The sequence below is a fragment of the Equus asinus genome, chromosome 7, assembly GCF_041296235.1.
Source record: "Equus asinus isolate D_3611 breed Donkey chromosome 7, EquAss-T2T_v2, whole genome shotgun sequence".
NCBI classification, from domain to species: domain Eukaryota; kingdom Metazoa; phylum Chordata; class Mammalia; order Perissodactyla; family Equidae; genus Equus; species Equus asinus.
The window spans coordinates 81,283,456-81,308,743 of record NC_091796.1 but is presented as its reverse complement, the minus strand read 5'-3'; the positions used below and the strand labels follow the sequence as shown (position 1 = coordinate 81,308,743).

Below are 25,288 nucleotides of genomic sequence, written 5' to 3'. Positions count from 1 at the left end.
AGACAAGACCGTTTATAATTAAGTGCCAAGCTGGTGCAAAATGTTAGTGCCGGAGGGTTTAGCAAGGGCAGTTAGCAGCACGGGATGAAGTAGGGGAGAGTTCTTTGTGGAAAGATGAGTAGAGTTGGGGTGGGCAAAGAGAAGGCAGGCCACTGAAAGCAGCAGTGGGAAATTCCTGAGCAAAAGCTCTGAGGTCGGTCTGGGCCTGAATGGATGGGGGAAGATCCTGGGCTGTGGGGAGAAGTCATAGGAATGTAAATAGCATCCGCGTGTGCTGGAGCCAGATCCACGGCAAAGGAAACAGGCATGCTAGGAAGTCAGGGGCATCATGAGTTCCTGAGCTGGACGAAGGTGACCTTTAGGACGTTATGTAAGGACAGCTGAACTGTGTATGTCAAGAAGTTTGGGTTTGAATACTCTTCCCCAGCAGGCTGCCCCTGACCTGTCATGGTTGTGGGATCCTAGCCCCTGTGGGGAAAAGAAGTGATCAGTATTCCTTCTAAATGACTTGTAACAGAACTCCACTGTATCCTGTCTTGTGTGTGACACTTGTCAAACTGATGAAATGTTCATCTTGCTTAGTGTCAAATCTGGTGGTTAATGATTCATGTGCATTTCCCACCAAGTATTATTCTGAGACCAGAGAAACTGCTATTATACCACTTCCTGCTTTGTAATGCATTTGAGGAGGAGACTGGGACATCCTGAGATGCTGGTTGGCTCCAGAGAGCTTTGTATCTGAGACCAATTGAAATTTGAGATCAAAATCTATGATTGTCTAGCTAGGCAAGTTGGAGAAAGGGTTTATTTTAAAAAGTACCCTTTTTAGATTGATAGGTGACTGGACACGATGTGAGGAAAAGCCGGGACACCAGGCTCAGATTCTGGCCATTGCCTGTGTTTGGGTGTAGAAGCTCCTTTTGTTACCATTGGCTGGAGACCCTTAGCTGACTTAGAAGTTCGAGGATTCCAGAAGTCCTGAGATTGCAATCCTGAGTCCTTGCTTCCATTTCTCTCTCTAATGCTCATCTCTCTCCACTTCATCTTGTTGATGGTTCCTCACTGGTGCCTAAGGCCGAAGGAGGTGTAGCCATGTGTGAGGAATGTGGATGGTGAGTCCAAAGAATACGGGCCATCAGGGCCGGCCCGGTGGCGCAGGAGTTAAGTGCCCATGTTCTGCTTTGGCGGCCCGGGGTTCGCCGGTTCAGATCCCGGGTGCGGACATGGCACTGCTTGGAAAGCCATGCTGTGGCAGGTGTCCCACATATAAAGTAGAGCAAGATGGGCATGGGTGTTAGCTCAGGACCAGTCTTCCTCAGCAAAAAGAGGAAGATTGGCAGCAGATGTTAGCTCAGGGCTGATCTTCCTCAAAAAAAAAAAAAGAATATGGGCCATCTTCTCCATGGTGGCCAAGAATGGTGGACGGTTCCTGACATGCTAAATAATAGCCACTGCACTCTCAATGTGAGCTTCCTGGCAGCCATGTGAGGGGTTACTGTCCCACTTAGCAGATGAGTGTACCAGTGATTTGGCCAAAGCTACACAGAAGTCATAGGGCCTAGACTAGACTCCAGATCTTTCTGAAATTTACGGATTTCAATGGAAATTTACATTTGCCATTGCTTGTTACTTATGATGTTCAGTGACAATGATCTTGGCTTAGGCGTGGTTAAAAGTGGCAGAGCCTTGGACGGAAAAGGTTATCTGACAGCATAGAATTGAAACCCACAACTGAATAATATTCACCTTCCCTCTGAGAAAAGGAAAAACAATTGGATGCTGGATCCACTGTTCTTTTCCCCACCCCCATTTATGTAGCACCTGGGCCTCGTGTAGCCCAGCCTCACCAAGCCGTTTCAAAATCCCTCTCTCCTTCATCTGCTTTCAGGCTGTAATGTTGATGTAGATCTGGTACAGCCAACGTTCTGGGGCCGAGTGTTAACTGCTTCCAGTGCAATGTTCTGTGTCTGTTGCATGCAGATATCATCTACATCCTGGCTTGAAATTTCTCTGTGCGCCTCGCAGCAAACACCAGGCCTGCCTTTAATGGCGCCTTAGGTCTATCACAGGCAGCCCTCAGAGTTGATTGTGCCTTGCAGAGGTTGGGAAGGTTGGCTTTAAGAGAAGTCCCTGCCTGGTGATTGGTGCAGGCAGAGAGATCTTCGGAGACAGCAGCTTGCCGTCCCTGCTCCCTCTCCATTAATTCCAGGAACCTCTCTGCAGCTGCGCTCCCCCGCTCCCTGCGTTCTTCTGGTCTCTCTGCTGTGCTAATCACAGCTCATTTCTGCTGCATGCCTCATTTGGGTGAAGAGCACTCCAGGGCTCCCAAAATGTGAAGAGAGAAATTAAGGATGGTTGGCCAAATGAGGCAGCCCATGGCCGCTGGGACAGCCGTCCTCCCCAGAAGGCCCCTGTGCCTTGTTCCAGGGCTTACTGGGAGAGTTTCCCTATGGGCTTTTCATCTGGACTACCTGGGGCTGGTTTTGTATTCTAAGGGAGAGAAGGCAAACCAGGGTCGTGGAACACTAACTACATGTCATCGTAGGTTCCCCAATCTCATCGCCTCCTTTAACAACCCTGTGGGACCAGGCCCATTTTACAGCTGAGGGAACTGAGGTGGAGAAAGGTTAAGTAGTAACTTGCCCCAAATCAGGCAAATGAACATGTCTATTTGGCTTCGAAGGCTGCTGTCTTTCTTTCCTTTTTAACCATCGTCCAGGGAGGGGGACCCTCCCGCATCCTTGCCCTCCTTCCTCAAACCAAGGGCTCTGGGCTTCTGTACCTTCTCGTTCTTTCTCCTCCAACCTCTTCCAGGGAACCTTACTTTTCCTCTAGTAACAAGACTTCTGCTGGCTCCTGGGAGAATCCATCCTGGCTGGGAGTCCTGTTCCCCAGTGGCTGGTCAGCATTGTGAGTTTCGCCAGTGTGCTAATGAATCCAGGTTTCCCAGCAAAGGCAGACTTGGCCGCTGGAAAGAGCCAGTTGCCCTGGCCAGGCTCCCCTGTGCTGGGCAGCCCTGCAGGACCATTTTAGGAGGCGGGGAGCTTGTCAGGAGGGGAGCAAAGCGCTCCCTCTCACTCCCAGGCTGGGCACTTTTCCTTTCCTGGGACATTTTTGATCTCATTACTACATTTTAAGGTACCAGGCATTATTTGGTTGACTTGCTTCAAAAGAAATTCAGTCTCCATCTTTGTAAATAACGAATCTCACCTGGTATAAGTCAGATGATCTTCAAAATTCCAGGATGCCATTTTGGTGAAAATGTGATGTTAAAAAAAAAAATTACTTCCTTCTTCATCCTCCTGTCTTCCTGCCTTACCCCCATTGTCCAAACAGAGGAATGTTTCTTAGAGGGGTCCCCATTCTGTGAAAGCCTTTAGAGCTGTGCCTCCTGGAAACTTCTCCCTCCCAGCAGGCTGTGGGAAAGGGAGCTGGGTGCAGAGCAGACAGTACTCAGGAATATATTGGCCCCAGGGTTTTGATGTGCATTCATCCTTCTGGAAGGCAGGGTCAGGGAGGGGGCAGCTGGGAAGGCCCCATGGGCTCTTGCTTACCATGGCAGCTGAACACAAACCAGGGCAGCCCTGGTAGCAGGACACCGAGCTTCCAGAACACCTGGGTTATACTCCCAGGGGCTAGTCCGCGCTGTGGAAAGACTTAGGAGACCTGGTTGAGAGTCCCAGCCCTGATGTCACCTTGCCCTATGACCCTGGGCAAGTCACTTCACATTTTGGGAGCTCACCAGTTTCCTCATGTGCTTGAAGAAGAGTTTGGACCACGTGGTCCAAGGTTCACTCTGGTGCTGATAGTCAGAGGCTGTGAGTGGATCGAGTAAGGAACCCGTGACAGTTCTGTCCTGACCAAGAAGTTGGTTTGCATTTCAATGGCGGCTCTTTGGAAGTCAAGTTTTTAAGCCACTGGGGTCGCTTCAGTGGTGGAAGCTTCAGGCACCGTTACAGGAGTCTGGAGGAGAGATGGCAGTTTGAACCCTCCTTCCCAACCCAACATGACGACTAATCATGTCTTGGAGGTAGATGCCTCTTCTGTCCTCTCTATCTACTCATGCCTGTGACTCACAGACTCCCCAGCTCCATCTACATCTTTGCCAGACTGAAGAGGCAGGTGAGAACCAGCTGGGTTAGGGTTGGACAGGATATCTTCTGTGTGGGTCTGGGGCATCTGCAGGGTGCACACCTGTGGAGAATCACTGGGGTCTCCCAGCTCTGGCCTTACATGGGTCAGGCCCCATTGTCCCACAGGCTGGACCTGTTTCAGATGAGGTTGCATTGGCCCCGAGTGCTACCCTGTCCTTGGCCATTGTGTGCAGAGAAGAGGCCTCAGGGCTGATCCCATAGAGGAGGAAACAGGGACACAGGAGAGTCATTGCAGAGCTTCCTGGGGGCCTGGCAGGCCCATGCTCTTGAACTCCCAGTTGAGTGCTCTCTTCCTTGCCCAGCTTCCTCCAGCTCCCCCTCTATCCAGGCTCTGTTTCTCCCCTTCTGGTTTCAGGGAGCTAATGAGCTTCTTTGCCTTTTAAGCCCTTCCACTTTCTCACCTTTAACTCTGTGAGGGTGGGGTTTGGAGGTGGCCTTGACCTGGTTTTGCCCTGGATAATTCGGGAGTGCCTTTAATCCGGGATCCTAGATTAGCTGTGAGCGCTGGGATGAGCAGTTCCTAAGTCCTCGTGCCACCCTGCTGAGTCCTCAGGTTCCCCTCAAGGACAGCCTGGAGGGTGGACAGGAGACAGCGGGAACTGGGGAAGAAAGCAGGATGTTAGCACAGGTGGGCAGCCCTCTGACTTGGGAAGCCAAGGGACCATAAGAAGGTCCGTGTTCTGGGGAGGGCTCTCATCAGCCCTTCAGCCCCCTTGGGTCAGGAGAAGTGTCCTTCCCCATTGCCTATTTCCTGTGGCCAAGTAGGGTGGTGGCTACCTGCATGGATGTTGGGATAAGATGTGGGTTTGCCTCCTGCCTCTGCTGCCCCCTTGCCAGGTCATCTTGAGTCAGTTACTTGACTGCTCTGAGCTTCAGCTTCCATAAAGTGGGGCCAGTGACACCCGAGTCAGAGGTTGTTTTAAGAATCAAATAAGGAAGTGTTTTCAAAGAGCCTAGCATCCAGGACGCAGCTCGATAAATCCTACCCCTTAGTCGTAGTCATGGAAAACTCAAAGAATTGAGCTTCTGTATCTGTTTAAGAATTCAGCCCAAATTCTGTTTGTGTCTCCCGAATAAGCAAGGACCAAGATCTCGTCTCTGGTTCTTGTTTCATTCTCTTATTCCTTCTACCTTCCTTCTTTGTCTCCCACCTCTTTCTTTGTTTCCTTTCTTCCTCCCTCCTTCCCCCGATTTACTAATTCTTCCTCTTCTCACTCTCTCTCCTCTCTGTTCTCATGATTCTTGGACCTGTGATGACCTCTTTTCTTTACTTATTCATGATCCAAAGTGCATCCTGGCACTGCCGAAAGCTGGTGCCATCCAGCTAGTTTCTGCTCGCTGTGAGTGCTGCCTCCTGCCCTCATAAAGATACGACAGCCCCCCTTAACCAAAGGCTCCTCTCCTGGCTGCAGGGTCAGCACCCGCCTTGAGAGGGAATTTTTCTGTGATGATCTCTCGCCATCTTGGATCTTTCTTACTTTCTGTTATTTGGGTTCCCAACCACGATGGCAAGTGGATATATGAGTCTGGAACTCAGGGGAGAGGTCAGGGTTGGAAATGTGGGAGTTACAAGTGTGTAGATGATATTTAGGGGAGGTGGGTCTAAGTAGATAAAAAGAAGAGTCTGGAGGAGCAGAGAAGAGGAGGATCCAGCAAAGAAGACTGAGAAGGGAAAGCCAGGGAGGAGGGAGGAGGAGAGGAGAGTGCGTGGAGGAGAGAGTGTGCAGAAAGCGGGATGGAGAGCACTGGCACTTTCAAGGAGCTGTGCTGAAAAAGAGGCAGGAATTGGGCCCTCAGTGGAGGGGGATGTTCAGTCAGGAAGGGTCTCTTTGAAAGATGGGAGCTCTCGCAGCATATTTGCATGTTGATAGAATGGTTGACTAGAGAGAGAGAAACCGATGATGCAAGAGGGAATAATAGCAGGAACACAAACCTCAGGGACATGAGGGATTGGGATCCAGGCACAAGTCGGGGGATTGGCCTTGGGTGGGAGCCAGGAGAGTTTGTTCCTGGTACTAGTAGGATAAGTGTACAAGCACAGGTGAAGGGAGATGGGAGGATGTGCACGGAGAAGATGAGATCTTTTTTCAAAGGAGAGTGTGAGGAGGGGATGTGGGTGATGGGAGATTTGAGAAGATGGAGAGACGAGGGAGAATGGTTTGAGCAGGGAAATGGGGGAGCACAGCCAAGATTGGTGGTCACCATTTCAAAGGAGACTGGTGGGCACAGTGCTGTGTTTTTCTCTGCTTGGGTACAGGCACAGAATGGGTGAAGGATTGGGCTTAACTGGAGCTGGGGTCAGTAGGAAAGAGGGAGAGAGGGGTAAGCAGATGTGTGCAGGGGTGTGATTCTAGGGATGGATATGGAGTCAAAGACAGGTGCGAGAGTGGCGATGATGGAGACTGTGGTAGGTGGTGATAAGTAGTGGGGTCAGTAGGTTAGAGCTCCTGACGAGATTAAATGAGTGATGGGGGGCCGGCCCCGTGGACGAGATGTTAAGTTCACGCGCTCCACTTCGGCGGCCCAGGGTTTTGCTGGTTCGGATCTTGGGCGCGGACATGGCACTGCTCCTCAGGCCACATTGAGGTGGCGTCCCACATGCCACACCTAGAAGGAGCCACAACTAGAAATATGCAACTATGTACTGGGGGGATTTGGGGATAAAAAGCAGAAAAAAAAGAAGATTGACAACAGTTGTTAGCTCAGGTGCCAATCTTTAAAAAAAAAAAAAAGAAGTGATGGTATCCTCAATAAATTAAGACCAAGCTGGCTATTACTAGCTGTCCCCTTTTGATTTGGGCTCACGTATATTCCTCTTAAAATAGTTGAATAGACACTGAAATAGAAAATGGCAGGAAGCAACGCTTGTTCTGGGGCTGTTTCATTCATTCATCATTGAATGAGTGCAATTTAATTCGGGTGCAAAGATATTCAATGGTTTATGATGACACAATGGCAGCGATGGCTTAAGTCTTTCCTACTCCTGTCGGATCAGTCCCACAAACACTGAGATGGGCATTTGTGTTTGTTCTTATTGATACAAAGGAAATATTTTAGTACTTTGTTGTGTCAAAGGTCTTATCTTGGGGAGAGAGCCTATGTTGCCTGTCTCAAGCTCCTGAGTGGAAGCTAAGGTCTCCTGTTTACGCACAAGACCCACAGGTCTGGCAAACAGAACTGCTATCAGGAAGACAGCATATGTCTGGACACTGGCCAGTATAACATGATGTCCTTTGAATCCAACAATCATGGGACTGTCTACAACACTTAAGAGTGTGTCTACAGTAGGCTATGAGGTTGAGAGAAATACAAAATTTCTGGGAATGGGAATAAAGGTTTGTTTGTTGGTGCCAAAGCAATGCAGAAGAGTGGTAAAATTTTGCCTTTTTAAAAAAAAAAAAAACGGTGTTTTCCAGTTTAACAAAGCAGTAGCGTATGCCCTATTGCTGTGATCCTCACAATAAAAGGATGAGGTGGGCAGGAAAGGTTTTAGAGCCCTCGTTTGACCAAGGCAGAGAGTCAAGGTCAGAGCAGCTGGTGGACTTGCCCGTGGCCCCACACTCTTGCGTCACGGCACAGCTTGCTGATACGTAGGAGCCTCGGGGAAAGTCTAGGAGACAGAGGGTCACTAAGTGTGTCCCAAGGACCCCCTGCATCAGGATCTGCATGTTTAATCTGCATGTTCACTCTCCTAGTGATTCTTATGCACTCTAAAGTTTGCAAGCCACTAGGTCACCAGAATGGCATTGCTGTGTCCTGGGGAACTGGGAAAACCAGCTGCTGATATTTCCTCTCTGAGGTCCTTGTTCTCCAAAGGAAGAGGAAAAATTCCCCGTGCAGGCAAAGAGAGTGACAGAGATGGGTGCTTGATGTGTCTTGAAGGAAGAGAGCAGAGAAATCTTCAGGGGGGTTGAAAAGCCGGGTAGAGTGGGCATCAGTGGTGGGAACCTGATTTAGGTCAGCTCATGCCGGGTCTCGTCCACAAAGCAACTTTAGACTCACCACCTGGGTCCCACCATGGAGTTCTGCTCCTGACAATGGCCTCAAGCGACTTCTATGGGAGGTCATGGGCATTCTTCCTGACGACATTCTCAAAGGCGGCACAGTGTGGGTGCTGAGAGCGTGCAGTGGGTGTGGTCAGGCAGTTTCCCGAGCCTCTTAGCACTCCTTGTCTGCCTTGGAGAGTAGAAAAGCCTTCACAGGATTGGGGCCATTTGGGCTGGCCTTGAAGGATGCACAGAAGTTCCAAAGGCAGGTGAAAGGTGGAAGTGGTATTTCATTGATTCTTTCATTCATACATAAATTGAAGGATTCACTCATTCAATAAGAGTTATTTTGGTGGAGAGGTGGGGAGAGAAGTCCGATTAGAGAGAATAAAGACCAAGTGGGTATCCCAGAAAGGGAGGGAGTAAATTTAGGGCAGCGCATCCCGAAATTCACTGTGCGCATGAATCACCAGGGGATCTTGTTAAAATGCAGATTTAGAATCCGTAGGTCTGGGATGGGTGTTTCTAACAAGCTCCCAAGTGATGCTCCTGATTCTGGCTCATGGACCACGCTTTATGTAGCCAGAGTGTAGACAACCTGTTTGACAGGTTGGGCTGTGAGTGGGAGTTGAGAGACAGGACAGAGAGACCTTTGTGTGCAAAAGCAAGAAGTGCAGAAAGAGCAGTCGTTTTTGTGGGGTTCGGGGGGGAGAAGGACCGTGGCGAGTATTTTTCTGTGTGACCTTTGCGTAGAGCATAGTGGTGGTTGGGTCAGTGGTCATGAGAAAAAGGTGAATCTAAAAAAGGCAGTTGTGAGCAGACAGCGAAGAGGCTTGTGACGCTAAGGAGCTTACTTCCTGCCGTGGGCAATTAGACACACGAGAATGAGAATTGAGAAAGGGAGGGTGGATACCTCATAACTGATGAAGTAGGAAAAATATTAACGACTATTTCCAAAAAAATCCCTTTTTGGAAAGGGTCTTTCAGAATATTTTCTGTGAACACAGAAGTATGTGACTGTAGGAATACTGTTAGTCCAACCACAAAACAAGGCCATATTTGGTTTTTCGGTCCTAGTTATTTTGATAAGTTCTCTGACTCACAGAAAGGGAAACAGGAGTTAATATTTGATTGGTGACCTGCTTAAGTTTTGAATCCTTAATTCTTACATGAAGCTTTTAACCTATTAAGCTTAATAGCTTCTAGCTCAGAGGTAGTCAGTCACTAGGTTTCCTCTTGTATGTAAACTCATAGACTCCTATAAGGGCTGCTTGGAGTGCTGTGTTGAGAAGGATCCCACGTCTCATCTACGATGATTGGAAGAGAATGTTGAATTGATTAGTGATGTCTGCCATGAGTCTGGGATGGGATAGTGGCATATGTGCCACATAATTAGCCATCTCTGAAGGGCAGTCAGATTTCTGTTGATGTAGTCCTAATTTTTTTACACCTATTCCTCAGGTGAACCAAAGCCATTTCAGAGATACTGGGCGCCTTCATGTCCCTGGTTATGGAGTGGAGTTGATCACAGCTTATCCAGAAGGGCTTTGTGAGTCTTCAAACAGTTGTGAGGCTTCAAACAGTTGTGAGGCTCTTGTCTATTTGCAAAGTACCAGGAAGGCTCTCCTTCTGCATTATTCTAGTATCGATGGATGTTTTTGTACTGAATAGACTACATGTCTTAGGGCATCATTTCTATTAATCTGAAGACAGATACTGGTAACTGGAAATTGCTGTTGATTTGCTTCCTTTTGTACTATCTCAACTCTCTAAAACAGCCAGAGGAAAAATAAAGCCTATGTGAAATCAACTCCTCTAACTTTCTAAGGAAATAGTGAGATTAATTCTCACTCATGAATTTGTTGCATAGATATTTGTTTGATGGTAAGGAAACATCAGATTAATCTTAGAGGAGAATTTGGCTGGTGGGAAATGATCTGTCCGTTGGACCGAGTGGCCACAGTTGCAGGACGAGTGCAGAGCAGGTGATGGCTCTGTGTTGGGAGTTGGAAGCAAGTGCCGAGTTGATGCAAGGCCAGGCAGTTCTGGCTTTTGATGTCCTCCACGCAGCCCAGGGATGTTTCTCCTTGAAGCAGTTCTGGTTCAGTGTGGTGTTTGTTTCCTTGTTTTTGAGGGTGTTGAAGGACATCAGGGACATTAGGAGCTCAAGAAGCCTGGGCAAGAGTCTTCAGGTGAAGCTGGTTGTCACCACCATCATCCTCATTTTCCATTCTCCTGACATCACAGTTTGGAAAGTGACTTGGGGGAATTGGGGGTGAAGAGTGACAGAGAGAGAGGAGGATTAAAAGGAGCTAATGAACCTTTGTCGGGGCTTCAGGGTGGGGGGAGGGGTTGTAGGCATCTCGACTATGGTACAGTCTAGTGAATGCAAAAAGCAGGGCTCTTTCTGTCTGCTCCTTTGTTCCTCTCCTAAATAAGGTGAGTGAGGAACATTTCTGTCCTTTCTTGACTGACAGTGTAATGGAGGCGTCTGGCACTCTGTATGCCAGATGTCTTTTTGTGCTTCTCTCAGAGGTTCCATGAAAAGACTGACAATGGATGGTCCATTCAAGGTAACCTATGGAGGACCTGGACCCCCAGCTCCATGGGGGAATAACTGGCCCGGCAAGACTGAGGGGATGGTGAGGGGCACAAAGGGGCGTGACGCCTCCCCACTCCAGCCCCTGGCAGAGGAGCTGCGGCCAATGAGGCCGGGGGACCTCTGTTGAGATTCTCAGGAGCTGAAGCCCAAAAACGCCCCTATAGGCTGCTGACCTACTTCCGGCAGCCTCCAGGGCCCCTTCGTGTGGGCTGGACTGGCTCACTCCCGGGCGAGTCTTCCCCAGGGTTTTCTAGGATTAGTCACTGCCGCGTGGTGAGGACTTGATGCCCTGCTTCATGCAAGCAAGCCCAGCTCCCTGAGAGATTTTGCTAGAGGCGTGGAACGGTGAGGCCCCAAAGGGCCTTAGGGGACAGCTAAGTCCACCTTTGTGTGGTTCAAATTGAGGAAACTGAGGCACAGAGAAATTCAGTGACCTACATTACTGTGCCTTAGCAAACTTCTTGTGAATAAAAGGGGAAAATGTTGCTATATTTAACAGCTGAAAGCAAGAAGCTGGCCTGAAGTTGGGCGGCTGCGTTTGGGTTGGCCATCTTGGAGCATGATGTAGTGAGAGAACACAGGAAGAGTCCAAGGACCAGAGTGTGAAGACATGGATTCTAGCCCCAGCTCCACTGCTTGCTGACTGCCTGAGCCAGCCTGAGCCTCAGTTTCCTCACCTGTAAATCAGGAATATTTATTTGTCCTGCTTACCTCACAGGGTTGTTGTGGGGAATCCAATGAAACCAGTAAATGGAGAGGTGCTTACTCGAGAACGTGATGAGTATTTATCATTAGGATATCCAAGACTGCTATCTTTAGGCCAAAATACTACTGTAGGTTGTTGCTTTGCTCATATCAGTTTGTTGAATGTCCAGGAAGTTCCTGATTTTCTAAGATGGGAGGTTTGTTCCAGGGAACCTAAATGGAAATCTTGTTAGAGGCTCAGGTAGGCAGAAGAGGGGTGGAGCAGGGTGAGGGTCAGACAGGGGAACAGGGGCAAGCCCAGAGGCCAGAGATGGCAGCTCCTTTGCGGGAGACGTTCCCCGCTGGGCCGCACTGCAGACGGGTTGGGCCCTAGAAGCTGTGGATACACTCTGCATTGTGAGGTTTCATACCTTGTCACTTCTTTTTTTAGGTCACAATGCAGCTTAAATTATCTTAGTTCCTACTATTAGCTCTTTTAAAAAAGATTTGTTTAAAGGGTAACAGCCTTCTATGAAGGCAAGGAAATGAGGTAAAATCCCAAACCCACTTTCGCCCTTTCTTGTTCAGCCAGCTCTGGGCCTCCTGGCGCCGGGGACTCTGCCTAAGCAGGACTCCTCTCAAATATCTCATTTTCCTAGAGCCTTCCCACCAGACCCCTACTGTTCCTCCTGCGCCACTGTATTAGCTGTCTATTGCTGTGTAACAAATTACCCCCAAACTCAGCTGCTTGGAACAACAAGCATTTATTATCTCATAGTTTCGGAGGGTCAGGAATCTGGGAATGGCATGGCAGGATGGTTTTGGTGCACGTTCTCTCATGAGGGTGTAGTCAAGATGCTGGCCGGGGCTGCAGTCATCTCAAGGCTCCCTGGGGCTCAAGGAGTTGCTTCCAAGCTCCCTCCCATGTTGTTGGTAGGCCTCAGTTCCTCTCGGGCTATGGGAGTGAGGGCCTCAATTCTTTGCTGGCTGTTGGCCAGAGGCTGCTCTCAGTTCCTTTCCATGTGAGCCTTTCCACAGGGCAGGTACAGCACAGCAGCCGGCTTCCTCCAGAGTGAGTGCAGAGAGAAGATTAAGAGAGAGAGAGAGGATGTATGAGAGAAGGAGCGATCAAAATGGAAACCTGAGGGCCTTTTCATAACTTAGTCTCCAAAGTTGGATATCATCACTTCCTCTTTACCGTATCTGTTAAAAGCAAGCCATTAAGCCAAGCCCACATTCAAGGGTTGGGGAATAGCCTCTACCTCTTGAAAAGAGGAGAATCAAAGACTTTGTGGGCATTTCTAAAAAGGACCACAGCCACCAACACTGCTACCTGGAGACCGTCTCCATCCTCCCGTCACCGTTCAGTCATTCACAATGCTGTTCTCCTGTCTTTGGTGCTGATGTCCCTCCTGGATCTGGGCATTCCTAGAGAACAGGCAGGCCCACTTGACCAGATCTGGAGCTGTGGGAGACACCTCCACCAGAAGCTGCCCTGGCCTTACAGGCAGGGCTCCGACACCTGGGACTGAAGAGCTTCAATCCAAGGTCAGGAGGAAAGAAAATGGCTTCCAGAGACTTGATGTGTCTCCTAGGGGAAGGATGGAAACTGATGCTAGATTTGGCCATGGAACCTGCACCCAAAAATGACCCCTGCTATCAATGACTGGAATCAGATAAAGACAATATTCCTAAGACTATTTTATATGGTGCTTCCAAGCTTGAGTGTGATGGACAAACCCTGTGGAAGGAGAAGCATGTTGTGAGATGCTCTGCATGTGAATTCTTCCCTCTGCAATGTTGAAACCATCCAGTCAACCAGAGAGGCATGAGGGCCCCTAATCTTGGAGACCACTGTATCCAATTCTAATCACCAATGGCTCCCTCAGGGTAATACGTTCTCTGCAGTTCTTATCTTACATCATCTCTCACTTGATGCTGGTGGCCATCCCTTCCTCTTCCTTGGATGCCATGAGGGGCTCTCTTGACGTTTTCCTCCTTTTGTGATCACATGTTTATTTCTCACTGAATTCTCTTCTTGATGCTCTTTAATGGCCTCAGTTCCAATGGTTACCCTTCCCTCTACACCCAAGAAGGTCCTTTTTATTTTTCACTCTGTGGTCTTTTCCTTGAGCATCTCCCCAAGTTCCAAGGCTTCATCCACCACCCAAACATGATTTCTAAAGCTATATCTCCAGCCTGGTTCTCTCTTCTGAATAGAGACCCATGTTTTCTCACTGAATATTCTCACCTGGACATCTCCACTGAATGTCTCATCTGCACAACAAATACACTGTGCCAAAATTGAGTCTATTATTACTCTCTGCAAGCCTACCATTTCCATCTTGGCTAACAGTGTTATCATCTACACTGTGCCCAAACCTAGGAAACTTGATGTCATTTTGACTCCTCCCTCTTGCTCACACACATGTCTAGGCAGGCATCACGTCCTGTTGACCAATTCTACCTCTTAAATGTTTCCTGCATTTATCCCCACTGTTACCAGGCTGGTCCTGGGCTGTGCCCTGACTAGAACACAAGCTCCACAAGGAGTTTTTGTCTCTGTTATTCATTACTTAGCATCTACCACAGTGCCTGGCACATCATAAGTGCTCAATAAAAATTCATTGAGTAAATGGATACTGTAACTGGTCACCCTGCCCCAGCCATCTCCACTATATCTACCTTCTGTCCTACCACCAATGTCATCTCTCTAAAGCACGGGTAAAAGCAAATCAGGTCTCTGCTTAAAAATACTCTGAAGATTCCTGTTTACAGAATCAAATTCGGATCTTTATGCCCATATAGGAGGCCCTTCACAACCTTTCTCCTTACCTTTCTAGCATCATCTTCTGCCACTCTCCTTTTCTTCTGCTCTCCTTGAGCTGCTCTACTTTGCTGGAGTGGACCACCTTGAATTTCCTGCTATTTCCTCTCCCAGTAATGCTCTTTTCTCTTTTTTCACTTAGAAAACTCATATTCATCCTTCAAAGCCCAGCTGAAATGCTACCTCCTCTCAGTGGCTTTCCCTAAGCTCTTCATTATTTATTGCTTCTCCATCTGTAAGCACTTAATTCATTCCCGTGTTACAGCACTTATAACATGGTATTATAGTCATTTTTAAAAGAGTATCTCTCTCCCCATAGTAGTCATCTGTTGCTGCATAACAAGTTTCTCCAAAATTTAACAGCTTAAAACAACAAACATTTATTATCTTATAGTTTCTGCAGGTCAGGAATCTAGGTGTGGTTTAGCTGAGTGACTGGCTCAGAGTCTCTCATGAGGTTGCAGTCAAGCTGTCATCCAGAGTTGTGGGCTCACCCAAAGGCTCACCTGGAGAGGATCCAATTCCAAGTGCACTCACACAGTTTTTGGCAGGATTCACTTCCTCCCAGGCCGTTGGACTGAGGCCTCACTCCATTTGTCACCATATGGACCTCTCCAGAGGGCATCTCACAATATAGCAGCTGGCTTCCCCTGGAGCATGTGAGCAAGAAAGTATAACAGAGAGTGCCAAAGAGGAAAGCCACCGTCTTTTTATAACAATATGAGGAGCGACATCCCATCACTTCCACCACATTCTACTTGCTAGAGGTGAGTCTGTAAGTCCAGCCCACACGAAGGGAGAGAATCACACAAGGGTTTGCATGCCAAGAGAGGGGGATCGTTGGTGGCTGTTTTAGAGTCTGCCTATTATACCTCCTAAACTTGAGCTCTGCGGGATAGGATCCATGTCACGTTCATCTCTGAAACTTTAGCCCCTAGCGTAGTTCCTGGCAGTTAGTAGGTGCTCAGTGAATCTGGTCACATTAAATAGAATCATTTTTCTCTAAGAACCTGATCACAATTAAGTACATCACAAAGTCAGAAGAACCCTCCAAATTAGATTAAAATGATTAAAAAAATAAAATCTAAAACAAAGTATCTAATTGTCATGGGCATGCTGTCGGTCCTTTACTTCCTGGCACTCCCATGATTGCTTCCCAGTCTCACATAGAAAAGATAGAAAAGCTAGTATCTTTTTTCTTTTCACGTGGCACAACTCTGAAATACTTTTGAAAGAAGAAAACAGGAATACCATCCCAAAGGCCCTCAGACAACTCAAGAACTTAGACCACGTGTGAATCCATCTTCCAGTTCATGGAAGATCAGCAGCTGGAGAATCACAGGCAATTGATGTTGAGTAATCGCTCCTCTTTCCCACCAGCTACCCAGCAATTACACCATAAAACCCTCCAGGACAGAAGGAAGCACAGGGATGACAGGGGCTCCAACCTGAGCAACAGTTTCTTCTTCAGGCTAACTTTGCTAGAGAACATCCAGAGCCTTTAGCCAGGGCCCACGGCTGGATGCTCCTGGTGTCCAGAGAGGCCTGCAATGCACAGCTGATGTCAGATATTCACATCTGATGTTGATGTTGGGCTCTGGACAGTGATTCAGGCTGGCCCCCACAAACTGCTGTGGGACAAGCATCACTCTGGCAGACGGTTGCCTAAAATCTACAATTCCAGCTAAAGATTTAAAAGGAGAGCGAACTGAATTGCTCACGTTGGTGACTTTCTTCTTCCACTCCCTGCCTGGCAATATCTGCCCACTGTTGCACAACCAGCACAACCCAGACCTGGTATTCCTCATGGACGAAACCTTACCCAAGGCCTCGGTCTGCCTGCAGATTCATTGACAACCCATCCGTATGGGCCCAACATACCGCATGGTGGTGGGCGGTGTGGTCGATGAGAAGTGCTTTAGGTTTCTAGATTTCTTTTGCTTTCTGCGTGGCATTGGACTAAGACTGGGCTTGTCTACTGGAAATGTTGGCATGAATTCTAGCAGTACTAACTGTGTATTTTAAATTCCTTCTTAGTTTTTTTTCACTTTGAGTTTTAGCTGGCAAACTTTAGAAGGCTTGTTTATCCCACCAACCAGATGGGCAATTTGGGATCAATAGTATCCCTAAAAATATCATTTGTGGGCAGCATAGACAGAACCACAGCTTCACGGATAGCACATTCCTATCCTTTCATTTAGTGTATTGGAAAACTAATGCCCAAGAGGCAAAGTGACCTGTCCAAGGAACTCAGATGCTGCAATACATCTCAAATGGTGGTACTCACTCCCCGAGGGCAGGGTTTGGTTTTTCTCCCTGCTGTATCCCCAGTGCCTAGAAGAGTGCCTCCCACATTTATTTATTCAACTCTTGAGAGAAGGAGTAAATGAATAAATTATCCTTTGTCCTCAGCTGTGGTGACTAATTAGGGGCTCTGGGATCCTTACTGTGGTTCTTGACATCTTTCTAGTGCAGTGCCTTGACCCCAAGCTGGGTCAGTCAGGGAAGTTATATAAATCCAGGTCAAGGCTGCCCTATCCTATTATTTCACTTTAAGAGGATCAACCACAGTGCCCTCAAGTTTATAGATGAGACTATCTTGGCCCACACTTGGCCATGAAAACTTGGGAAATTTCTAGGGCCCGTTGAGAATGATGGCATGAGCTCTTAGCTGTTTAGCCCATTAAAAGTGACCCTAATGCTCTTGTCTGAATGGGCTTTCTATGGTTATTGATAATAATGATCAGTGCAACAATTTGTGAGGCTCGCCTCCCGCGTGGCACCTGGGCGTCCTCGAGTTTGACAGCTTTGAGGAAGAATAAGCAGACTTCTAAGATGAGTTGAACTTGCTGCACAGTGAAGTGTTTTGCCCAAGCGAAAGGCAGCCACGGTTCACACCATCATTTATTTTTAATGTGTTTTCGTTTGTTTGGTCTCTATCCTTTCCAGGCTCTTTCTCTTCTTTGTTCTCTTTGAAGTACATTAAAAATGATGAGACAAAAAGGGAGCCACGGAGGTGCCTCTGGAGTGCTGTTGTGGTCATCGATTTGCAGATGCCTTAGCTTTAGAAATAACACCTGGGACAGGTGAGAGGCGAGCCTGCAGACCATTGCAGAAAGTTTACAAAGCAGGGCTTGAGAAGAAGTAATCTACGTGAAGAAGCAGCACCTATTTAACATCCTTGCCATAATATACGTGTACGGGGTGGAATTCTTGATTGCTCAGAATTGATTCACCCCTTTATGGATTAAGTATAATGGGTCAGAGCCTCATTCCCTCCACCTGACAAGCTGGGTCTGGACATGGAGGGGTGGAAAGAGGAAGAGAGGGAGAGAATGAGAGAGGGGAAGGGAGGGAGAGAAGGAGAAAGGAAGAGACAGAGAAGGAGAGAGGAAGAGAGAGAATAAATGAGAATGAACGGATCTGATTGAGTGAGATGGCTTCCCAAAGGGAGCTAGTCATGTTTTTTTCTCCTCAAATTCCTCTTTAGCATGGCTGATTCAGATGTGACTGTGCTTTGCATAAATTCTTTAGCTAAAGCTTCCTATATATTTTTGCAATATGTAAATATTAGAAATTTTATGGGTGTATGAATATGGAAAACTGTTAGAAATTTGAGTAAAATTACTTTCTAAGGATGCCCATGGAAACTTGTTTTTGGTGCTATTTCAGATTGGAATTGGTCCTACGTATTTTATATAATATAATATCTGTAAAGTAGGCATCAGACCAAGAAGCACAATTGAATTTTGCACTTACTTGTCTGAGAACTATGGGTATTTAGGTTCTCCTTTCCTTAGAAATTAGTTTTTAAAAGATCAACCTTGATAAATAAGGTAATAAAATATAATTAGGTGTTTATGATCTCACAATGAATAAATAATAGACCATGCTAGTTCCACAGTTATTTGAATCGGTTTTATTTACGTTTTCAGCCCATACCTACTAAGATGATGCGATTTTTTCCCCGGAGCTCTAATTTAATCAGTGATGTGGCTTAGCCTAGTCCAAATTAAATACTGGCAATAATGAAATAAAAAACTCTTTTAATAAGGATCCTAATGTAAGAGACACATGTCATAGCAGCATGTATCGTTCTTTTTGCTCAGGGTTTGTTGAAAATAAATTGTATTTCTCTCACTGTGCTGAATACTTATAAAGTGACACTGACTGGTTAATGACTTCTGTTGGCTTCTAAGTCACAATTGTAATGTGAACTTAATCAACAAGGCGTATTTAGATATTTTCATCTCTAAAATGTTGGAAATATCCGTGTGTGTGGGCAGTTGTGTATGAGCGTGAGTGGAAGGAGGCAGCTATGAATATGAAACTAATAGTTTTCCCTGGATATTTATCTGTGTGCCTTCTCACTCAAATACCGCGAAATCCCGTTTGCTATCCCTGGCACATTCTCAGCATCTATGCACATGTTCTGTTCCATGAAGACACGAGATGTGTCCTTCCAGGGGCGAGGGAGCAGTCGCTGTTTTCAGACGCCTGCCTTCTCTTTTTCTCTGAGCTCAGTAGACTGTAGTATCATACAACACTGGCCTCACGGACAATCTTCTCCCTTCTAAGAAGCTCTCACACCCCATCAGTTTCTCTTTTCCTCCCATCTGCTGAATTGACACCCTGAAGCCAAATTCCTATGGTCTGAAAGCCCTGTACAGAAGTTAGGTCTCCTGCGCATGGTGGCCATGGGTCACATTTCCTGTTTCAACTTTTAGGAGGATTGAGGTCAGTTTGGGGAGGGGTTGGGGCTGAGTTAAGAATGCCTCTTCACACCAAGTCACTACAGGACCCATTAAATAAGTGGGCAGATTTACTGAACCCTCCTGGTAGAATAAATTTGGAGGAACACTCAGGAAGGACTTGGTTTTTAATGATCTGGTGGGGCTGAATCATAGACACTGCACCACTTTCCAAATTCATTTTGGTAACTGGAAGCTTATAAACGTTCTGTTGAATCATCTCATACAGGGGAACCTGGGAAGGGTTGTTTCCTCCTCACCCCATTGGGCTATTTACATAATAATACAGGTATTTCTTGCTTTAAGAAAACTGAAAACACATAAAATCTAGATTTCCAAGGGAGTACATTAGAGAAGGATGGTTAACAACTTTACAAAAGAGATTAAAATAGGAATCTTTAAACAGCAAGTGACCACAACTAAATTGCTTTACAACAATGTGCCTATTTTTTTTTCTACTACCCTTGAATTGGAAAGACTATGTCTATTATCCTCTTGCTTCCAAGGATTTTAGGAATTAGTTCTGGGCAAAAATAAGCAGTTCTAGCAGTAAAATTTAGAAGTGGATTTTTAGCACCTTTCTTAGAAACTTTTCCTTTTGCCCAACATTGTCCATTATTTCAGTCATTTCCATGGTAAATAAGAAGCTTTATTCTTACAGTTTTATCTGGCAAATAACTTTCCCAGTTTTGGAGACTGGCAACAGGCAGCCAACCTGTTATGGTGGCACAAACAGGAAGATTTAGTTCTGGGCATAGTTTTTGCACCTGCTAGTGGCCACTTGGGTGACTTAACTTCTTGTGCCTTAGTCTTCCCCCCTGACAAGTTGCATCCCCTACTTTCTTCTTCCACTAAGTGATGTCTTGAGTTCTGAGCTGGAGGAGCTCTGCAGCCAGAGCTCAGGCTCTTCTTAGTCCTGCATTTTGCCAGGGGGGAGGCTGTGTGAACTTTGTTCTTTTCCTTTGGGTTTGAAGGTCTTGGGGGAGGCTGATGACTTTCTCAAGACAGGAACACAGAGAAAGCCCATGGGATCTTTTCAGACTTCCAACAGGAGTTTCTAAAACCCACTTGCTACTCTTCACTGGTCCAAAGCTATCCCAGAAAATGTCTTCAGAGCCCAGCACAGTGGTCTGAAAGATCTTGAACATAGAATTGGTTCTCAATAATTATTTGTGCAGTGTTGTTAAATGCTTGAAGCCCCGCTCACCCCCGCCCCCTGCCCCATCCCCACTGCTGGAGGCAGCTCCAAATGCACAGCTGGCTGCTGAGTTCCATGTCACGCTCTGGAATGTGCTGACCTTCCTTCCTAGGGAAGAGGACACTGCTGAAGAGTGTTATTATTAGTAGGGCAGTTTTTGCTCTGATCTGTCAACACTCCCTCACTCATGGTCTTTATTGAGCCGTGACAAACTCAAGAACCTGTGGCAGTCAACACAGCTGACCACTCTTTCCTTCTTGAAATCTCTTCTTTTGGCTGCTGTGACCCTATACTTGACCAGTTTGCATCTCACCTCTCCGACTGTCCTGTTTCCTCTCTCGGTTCTTTCCTTTCATCTTTTTTTTTTTTTTTTTTAAAGATTTTATTTTTTCCTTTTTCTCCCCAAAGCCCCCCCGGTACATAGTTGTGTATTCTTCGTTGTGGGTTCTTCTAGTTGTGGCATGTGGGACGCTGCCTCAGCGTGGTCTGATGAGCAGTGCCATGTCCGCGCCCAGGATTCGAACCAACGAAACACTGGGCCGCCTGTAGCAGAGCACGCGAACTTAACCACTCGGCCACGGGGCCAGCCCCTCTTTCCTTTCATCTTTAAATGTTGAGTTCCTCAAAGCTCAGTCCTAGACCTCTTCTCTCTTCTCCTATCTTCTCTCCTCTTCTATTCTCTTCTCTTTTCCCTTTTCCTAGATAATTTCATTAGTTCTCATGGTTTCAATGACCACCTATTTAGCAAAAACTCCTGAATTTATATGTCTAGTTCATACTTCTCTTTTTTGCTCTAAACCCCTATATTCAACTATCCACTAGACATTTCCACCAGAAGTCTCACAGACTTCCCAACTTCAATGTGCTCAAAACAAGGTGACTGTTCCCCTCCTCCATTTGGTTCCTGAGTGCTTTCTGTAGTCTTCCTCATGTGAGTAAGTTTCATTATAATCTATCTAGTTTCTTAGGTCAGAAAGCTGAGACTATTTCTTATCATCTCTCTTTTCCAGACTCCCAACATTCAAACAATGGTCAGGTCCTATCAATTATATCTTTAACATTTCTAAAATCTCCACCTTAGTTTAATTATCCTTGTCTCTCTCCTGGCAGCTGAGTCAGCCTCCTAATGAGTTTCCTGGCAACAATTTTTGCATCTCTACATTCCCTCACCCCCCAACAAACTCTGTCCTTAGACAGCAGCCCTTTTCTTCCTTCCTTCCTTTCTTCCTTCCTTCCTTCCTTTTTGGTGACTTACATTTTTGATCATGTATTCCTTATTTAAAAAGATCTTTCCAACTTTTTATTTTGAAATAATTATAGCTTCATAGAAAGTTACAAAATATGTTACAGAGAGATCCCACACACCCTTCATCCAGTTTCCCCCAATGGTAACACCTTCCATAACTATAGAACAATATCAAACCCAGGCAATTGACATTGATGCAATTGCAGTCATTATTCATATTTTATTGGTTTTACATGCACAAACATGTGTATTGATGTGTGTATGTGTATAGTTCTATGCAGTCTTATCACATATGTAACCACAGCCATGATCAAAGTTCAGAACCGCTCCATCACCCCAAAGATTCCTCATGCTAAAGAATGTGCCTTTAAAAACACAGCGTGATCCAGCCACTGTTCAGCTTAAAACTCTTTAATGATTTTAAAGCCCCACATCCTTAAATAGGGGCTACAAGTGCCTGCGTGATCTGGCTCCAGCTCCCTCTTGCCTTTCTCCTTTTGCTCGCCAAGGCTGTGCCCATCGGCCTTTCCTTCCCTTTAATTTGTCCAGCTCCTCCCCTCACATGTGGAGGCTCAGAACGTCCACATGCACCATCCTCCTTGAATCTTCTCCCTCTCCCACCCAGCCAGCTCCTCCTCATCTGCCAGGTATCGGCCTAAAGATCTTTCTCCGGGAAGCTTTCCTTGACGTCTCCGACTAGAGTAGGTTCTCTTTGGTTTGTTTTCATTGCAAATTAGGATTTTCCTTCATGGCACCTATCGCACAATTTTAAGTAAGTAAATATGTGTGTAGTTTATTAATTTGAGTTCTCTCTGACTAGAGGGGTTTGGGATGTCTTGCTCACTGCTATATCTTTCTGTCGAGTGCAATGGCTGGCCAAGTGAGTGCTCAACAAATGCTTGTTCATGAATAAGTTCATGACTAATTATTGTAAGCAGGCTGATTGTGGCTGGGGTGTGGCCTGAGGCCATGGAACTGGGCAAAGTCAACTTGCTTATATGAGTATCTGCTCCATGAACTCATCTTCAACCTCTCCAGGGGTACTGCATCTGAGAACCCAGGTACCTATGGCCCACACCACTCAGAATCTCAGACTGGTATTTTCTCTTTTATTCTCATCCCAATAGTCTTTCCGAGATTGAAATAAGGAACAACCCTGGCCAATGTTCTTCTTAGACAGATCTTTGAGATGCTTTCAAGACTACCAGCCAGATGTTCATCTAGTCTTTTAATGTAAGGCCTCTTTCTCTTTGAGGTCACTGCCATGGTGTCACTGTGAGCGGGTTCTTAGTTCAGAGCTGTAGGAGTCTCTTAGATGGCACTTGAGAAGTCCTTGGAAAGCTTTCAGATCTGCCCTCTTCTCGATGTTTCCACCCATTTGCTAAGTGTCCCTGCTCCCTCCACCATGAGTCATTTCCATCCCCAGTCTCCCTCTCTCAGAGGTAACTCAGTGTGGTTTGCATTTGTGGAGCCCCAAATTTGAAGGATCCTTATGTTGAGAATAAACAGTGTTTCCCCCAAATGACCATGATGTGACCAGTTCTCTGAGGACTTGGAAGAAAGGAAATGGGGGACTTCTGCTGGGATGTGGCTTTGCCTAGAGGTGGTGGTACCATGTGGGATCCTGACTATCTGTGGAAGATGCTAGGTTGGTGGGGCTACCTGTAACTGGTGCCCCGTCTATAGTATCTTTCTTTAGAAGCACATGATCCTCGTGTGAAAGACGTAACACAATGCACTCTATGGTGGGTTTGGCAGAGTTGGGAGCTCTGGAGAAGGGTGAACACCAGCAGTAGGCAAAGCTGTCAGTTCTTTTGGCAGAGTCAGCAATGGGCTTTGCCTTGGGTGCTCTGGGCAGATTCCTGTCTGATTCACAGCACTGGGAATCCTGGGAACATCATCCAAGTTTCCCTTCCCCGCCAAATAGAAGGTCAAGGGTCTTCACATTCTACGGCTCAGAGCTGTCTTCTCACTGCTGGTGTCTCTCTATGGTGAGAACAGAGTCTAGCTCTGTAGGCCAAGCCTCAATGTTGGTCCACTGGGGCTGTGTGCTCTAAGGTCACAGCTTACTGTCCCTCCCTGATCTTGCTATTGGGTTGGCTAACACAATACTTGGGGTGGAGAAAAGAGTTAGGAGTAGCGACTGGTCCTTTTAGGATGGGCTGGCCATCGTATACCCTTGGCTGTGATGCTGCATTTCTTTGCCTTCCCTGCCAGGCCATTTCCCCCTCTCATGCCTGTTACTGTGTGAGGTGTTGACTCTTGAGTGCTATGCGTGCTGCAATTTCCTTCTCTTCCTCTCTGTCCACCATTTTCTGTCCTCATCAACTGGTTACACGTCTGGGGGCACACAGCTCTTAGGGCAAGAGGACTTGGATGGCATCTATCCTGGGTAAAAGGGTTAATGCCCATTCCTCCCTTTGGATCTTGATCTGATGTAACTGTGGGTGGTAGTGAGCAGTGTGGGTAGCATCCCATCCAGGCCACAGTTTGTTTCCCAATTGGTGCTACCCCCGCCCTCCCTCCGAGCTGGGCATAAATGTATGTTTGGTTGAAAATGAAGGGTGTTGAAGGGTGATGAGTCAGACCCTCTGGCCCTAATGCTGCCATTTCTGCTTCCTCCAGGTCACCCAACCTGCCTGCAGTTCACCCTGAACATGACCGAGGCCGTCAAGACCTACAAGTGGCAGTGCATAGAGTGCAAATCCTGCATCCTCTGTGGGACCTCGGAGAATGACGTGAGTTTGGGGTTTCCCTCGCAGGAAGGAGAAATCCAAGGAGCTGGGGGTCCTTCGAGGGGTGGAGAGGAAGGCAGGACTCTCATCACTGGGCTCCTGGGCAAAATGTCAGTCAGGACCTCCCCTCTGCCCCCAGGACCCTTAGGACCCTTGCACAACAGAGACCATGGGTGCTCTTTGTGCCTGTGGAGAGAGGTGCAAGAGGATAGCCAGAGGCTGCCTTGCTGGCCGTTTGCCCTGGAGGGTTCAGTGATAGAAATGGTACCCACTGCTTGTGGTTGGGATGTGCTCACCTGTTTATACCATGTTCCGGAGTGCGTGATCTCATTTGGTCTGAATGTTAAGTATGATAAATGCAGACTTTTTAAAAAAAAAACTCACTTTTTGTTATTTGTTGTTAGTGCCTTCAAGTAGATTCCGACTCCTGGTGACTCTGTCGACAGCAGAGCAGAACCCTGCCGTGTTTTTTTGTGCCGTCCTCTCACTTTCTGTGCTGCATCAGACAGTGCTCCTCTGCTATTCACAGGGGGTTTTTTTGGAAGTGGATGTTCAGGTCCTTCTTCCTAGTCTGTCTTAGTCTGGAAGCTCCGTTGAAACCTGTCCACCATGGGTGACCCTGTGGCATAGCTTTCAGCATCACTGCAACACACAGCTGTCACAGTATGACAACTGACAGATGGGTGGTGTGGTTCCTTGACCAGGAAATGAACCTGGGCCACGGCAGTGAGAGTGCCAACTCTTAACCACGAGATCACCAGGGCTGGTGCTTTTTGTTATAGATGATTTTAAACATATGTGTACAAAGCTAGAGAAAATAATGAAACTGATGGGGCCCCTCACCAGCTTCAGCTATAATCAATACGTGTCCAGTCTCGTTTCATAAATACCACCACCTCCTCCCACATAATCCCAGTCAGAATATCATTTGACCTGTAAATATTTCATATGTATCTCAAAATAAGGACTTAACTTTTTAACGAAAATAATAAAAATATCGACATAGCCAAAAGAATCAATAATTCCTTAATATAATCAAACATCCAGCCAACAAGCCTATTGCCTCAATTGTCTTAAATATTTTCTTAATTGTCTTAAATGTTTT

The 25,288-nt window shown here is 46.8% G+C and overlaps 1 protein-coding gene across 6 annotated transcripts in view; it reads left to right on the top strand.

Annotated features, from left to right (window-relative positions):
* Positions 1 to 25,288, top strand: part of DPF3 (double PHD fingers 3) — a 252,853-nt gene that overhangs the window by 206,788 nt on the left and 20,777 nt on the right. For 4 of the 6 annotated variants that reach the window (XR_011504660.1, XM_014835753.3, XM_070513946.1 and 1 more), the window contains one exon: positions 24,074 to 24,186. Coding sequence is in view for 3 of the 6 variants with exons in the window: in XM_014835753.3 (XP_014691239.1) it covers positions 24,074 to 24,186 (113 nt within the window). In the remaining 3 variants the exon portion in view is untranslated. Of the gene's footprint in view, positions 1 to 24,073; positions 24,188 to 25,288 lie in introns of those variants that run through there. The other 2 variants (XR_006530208.2, XR_011504658.1) reach the window with 2 other exon arrangements.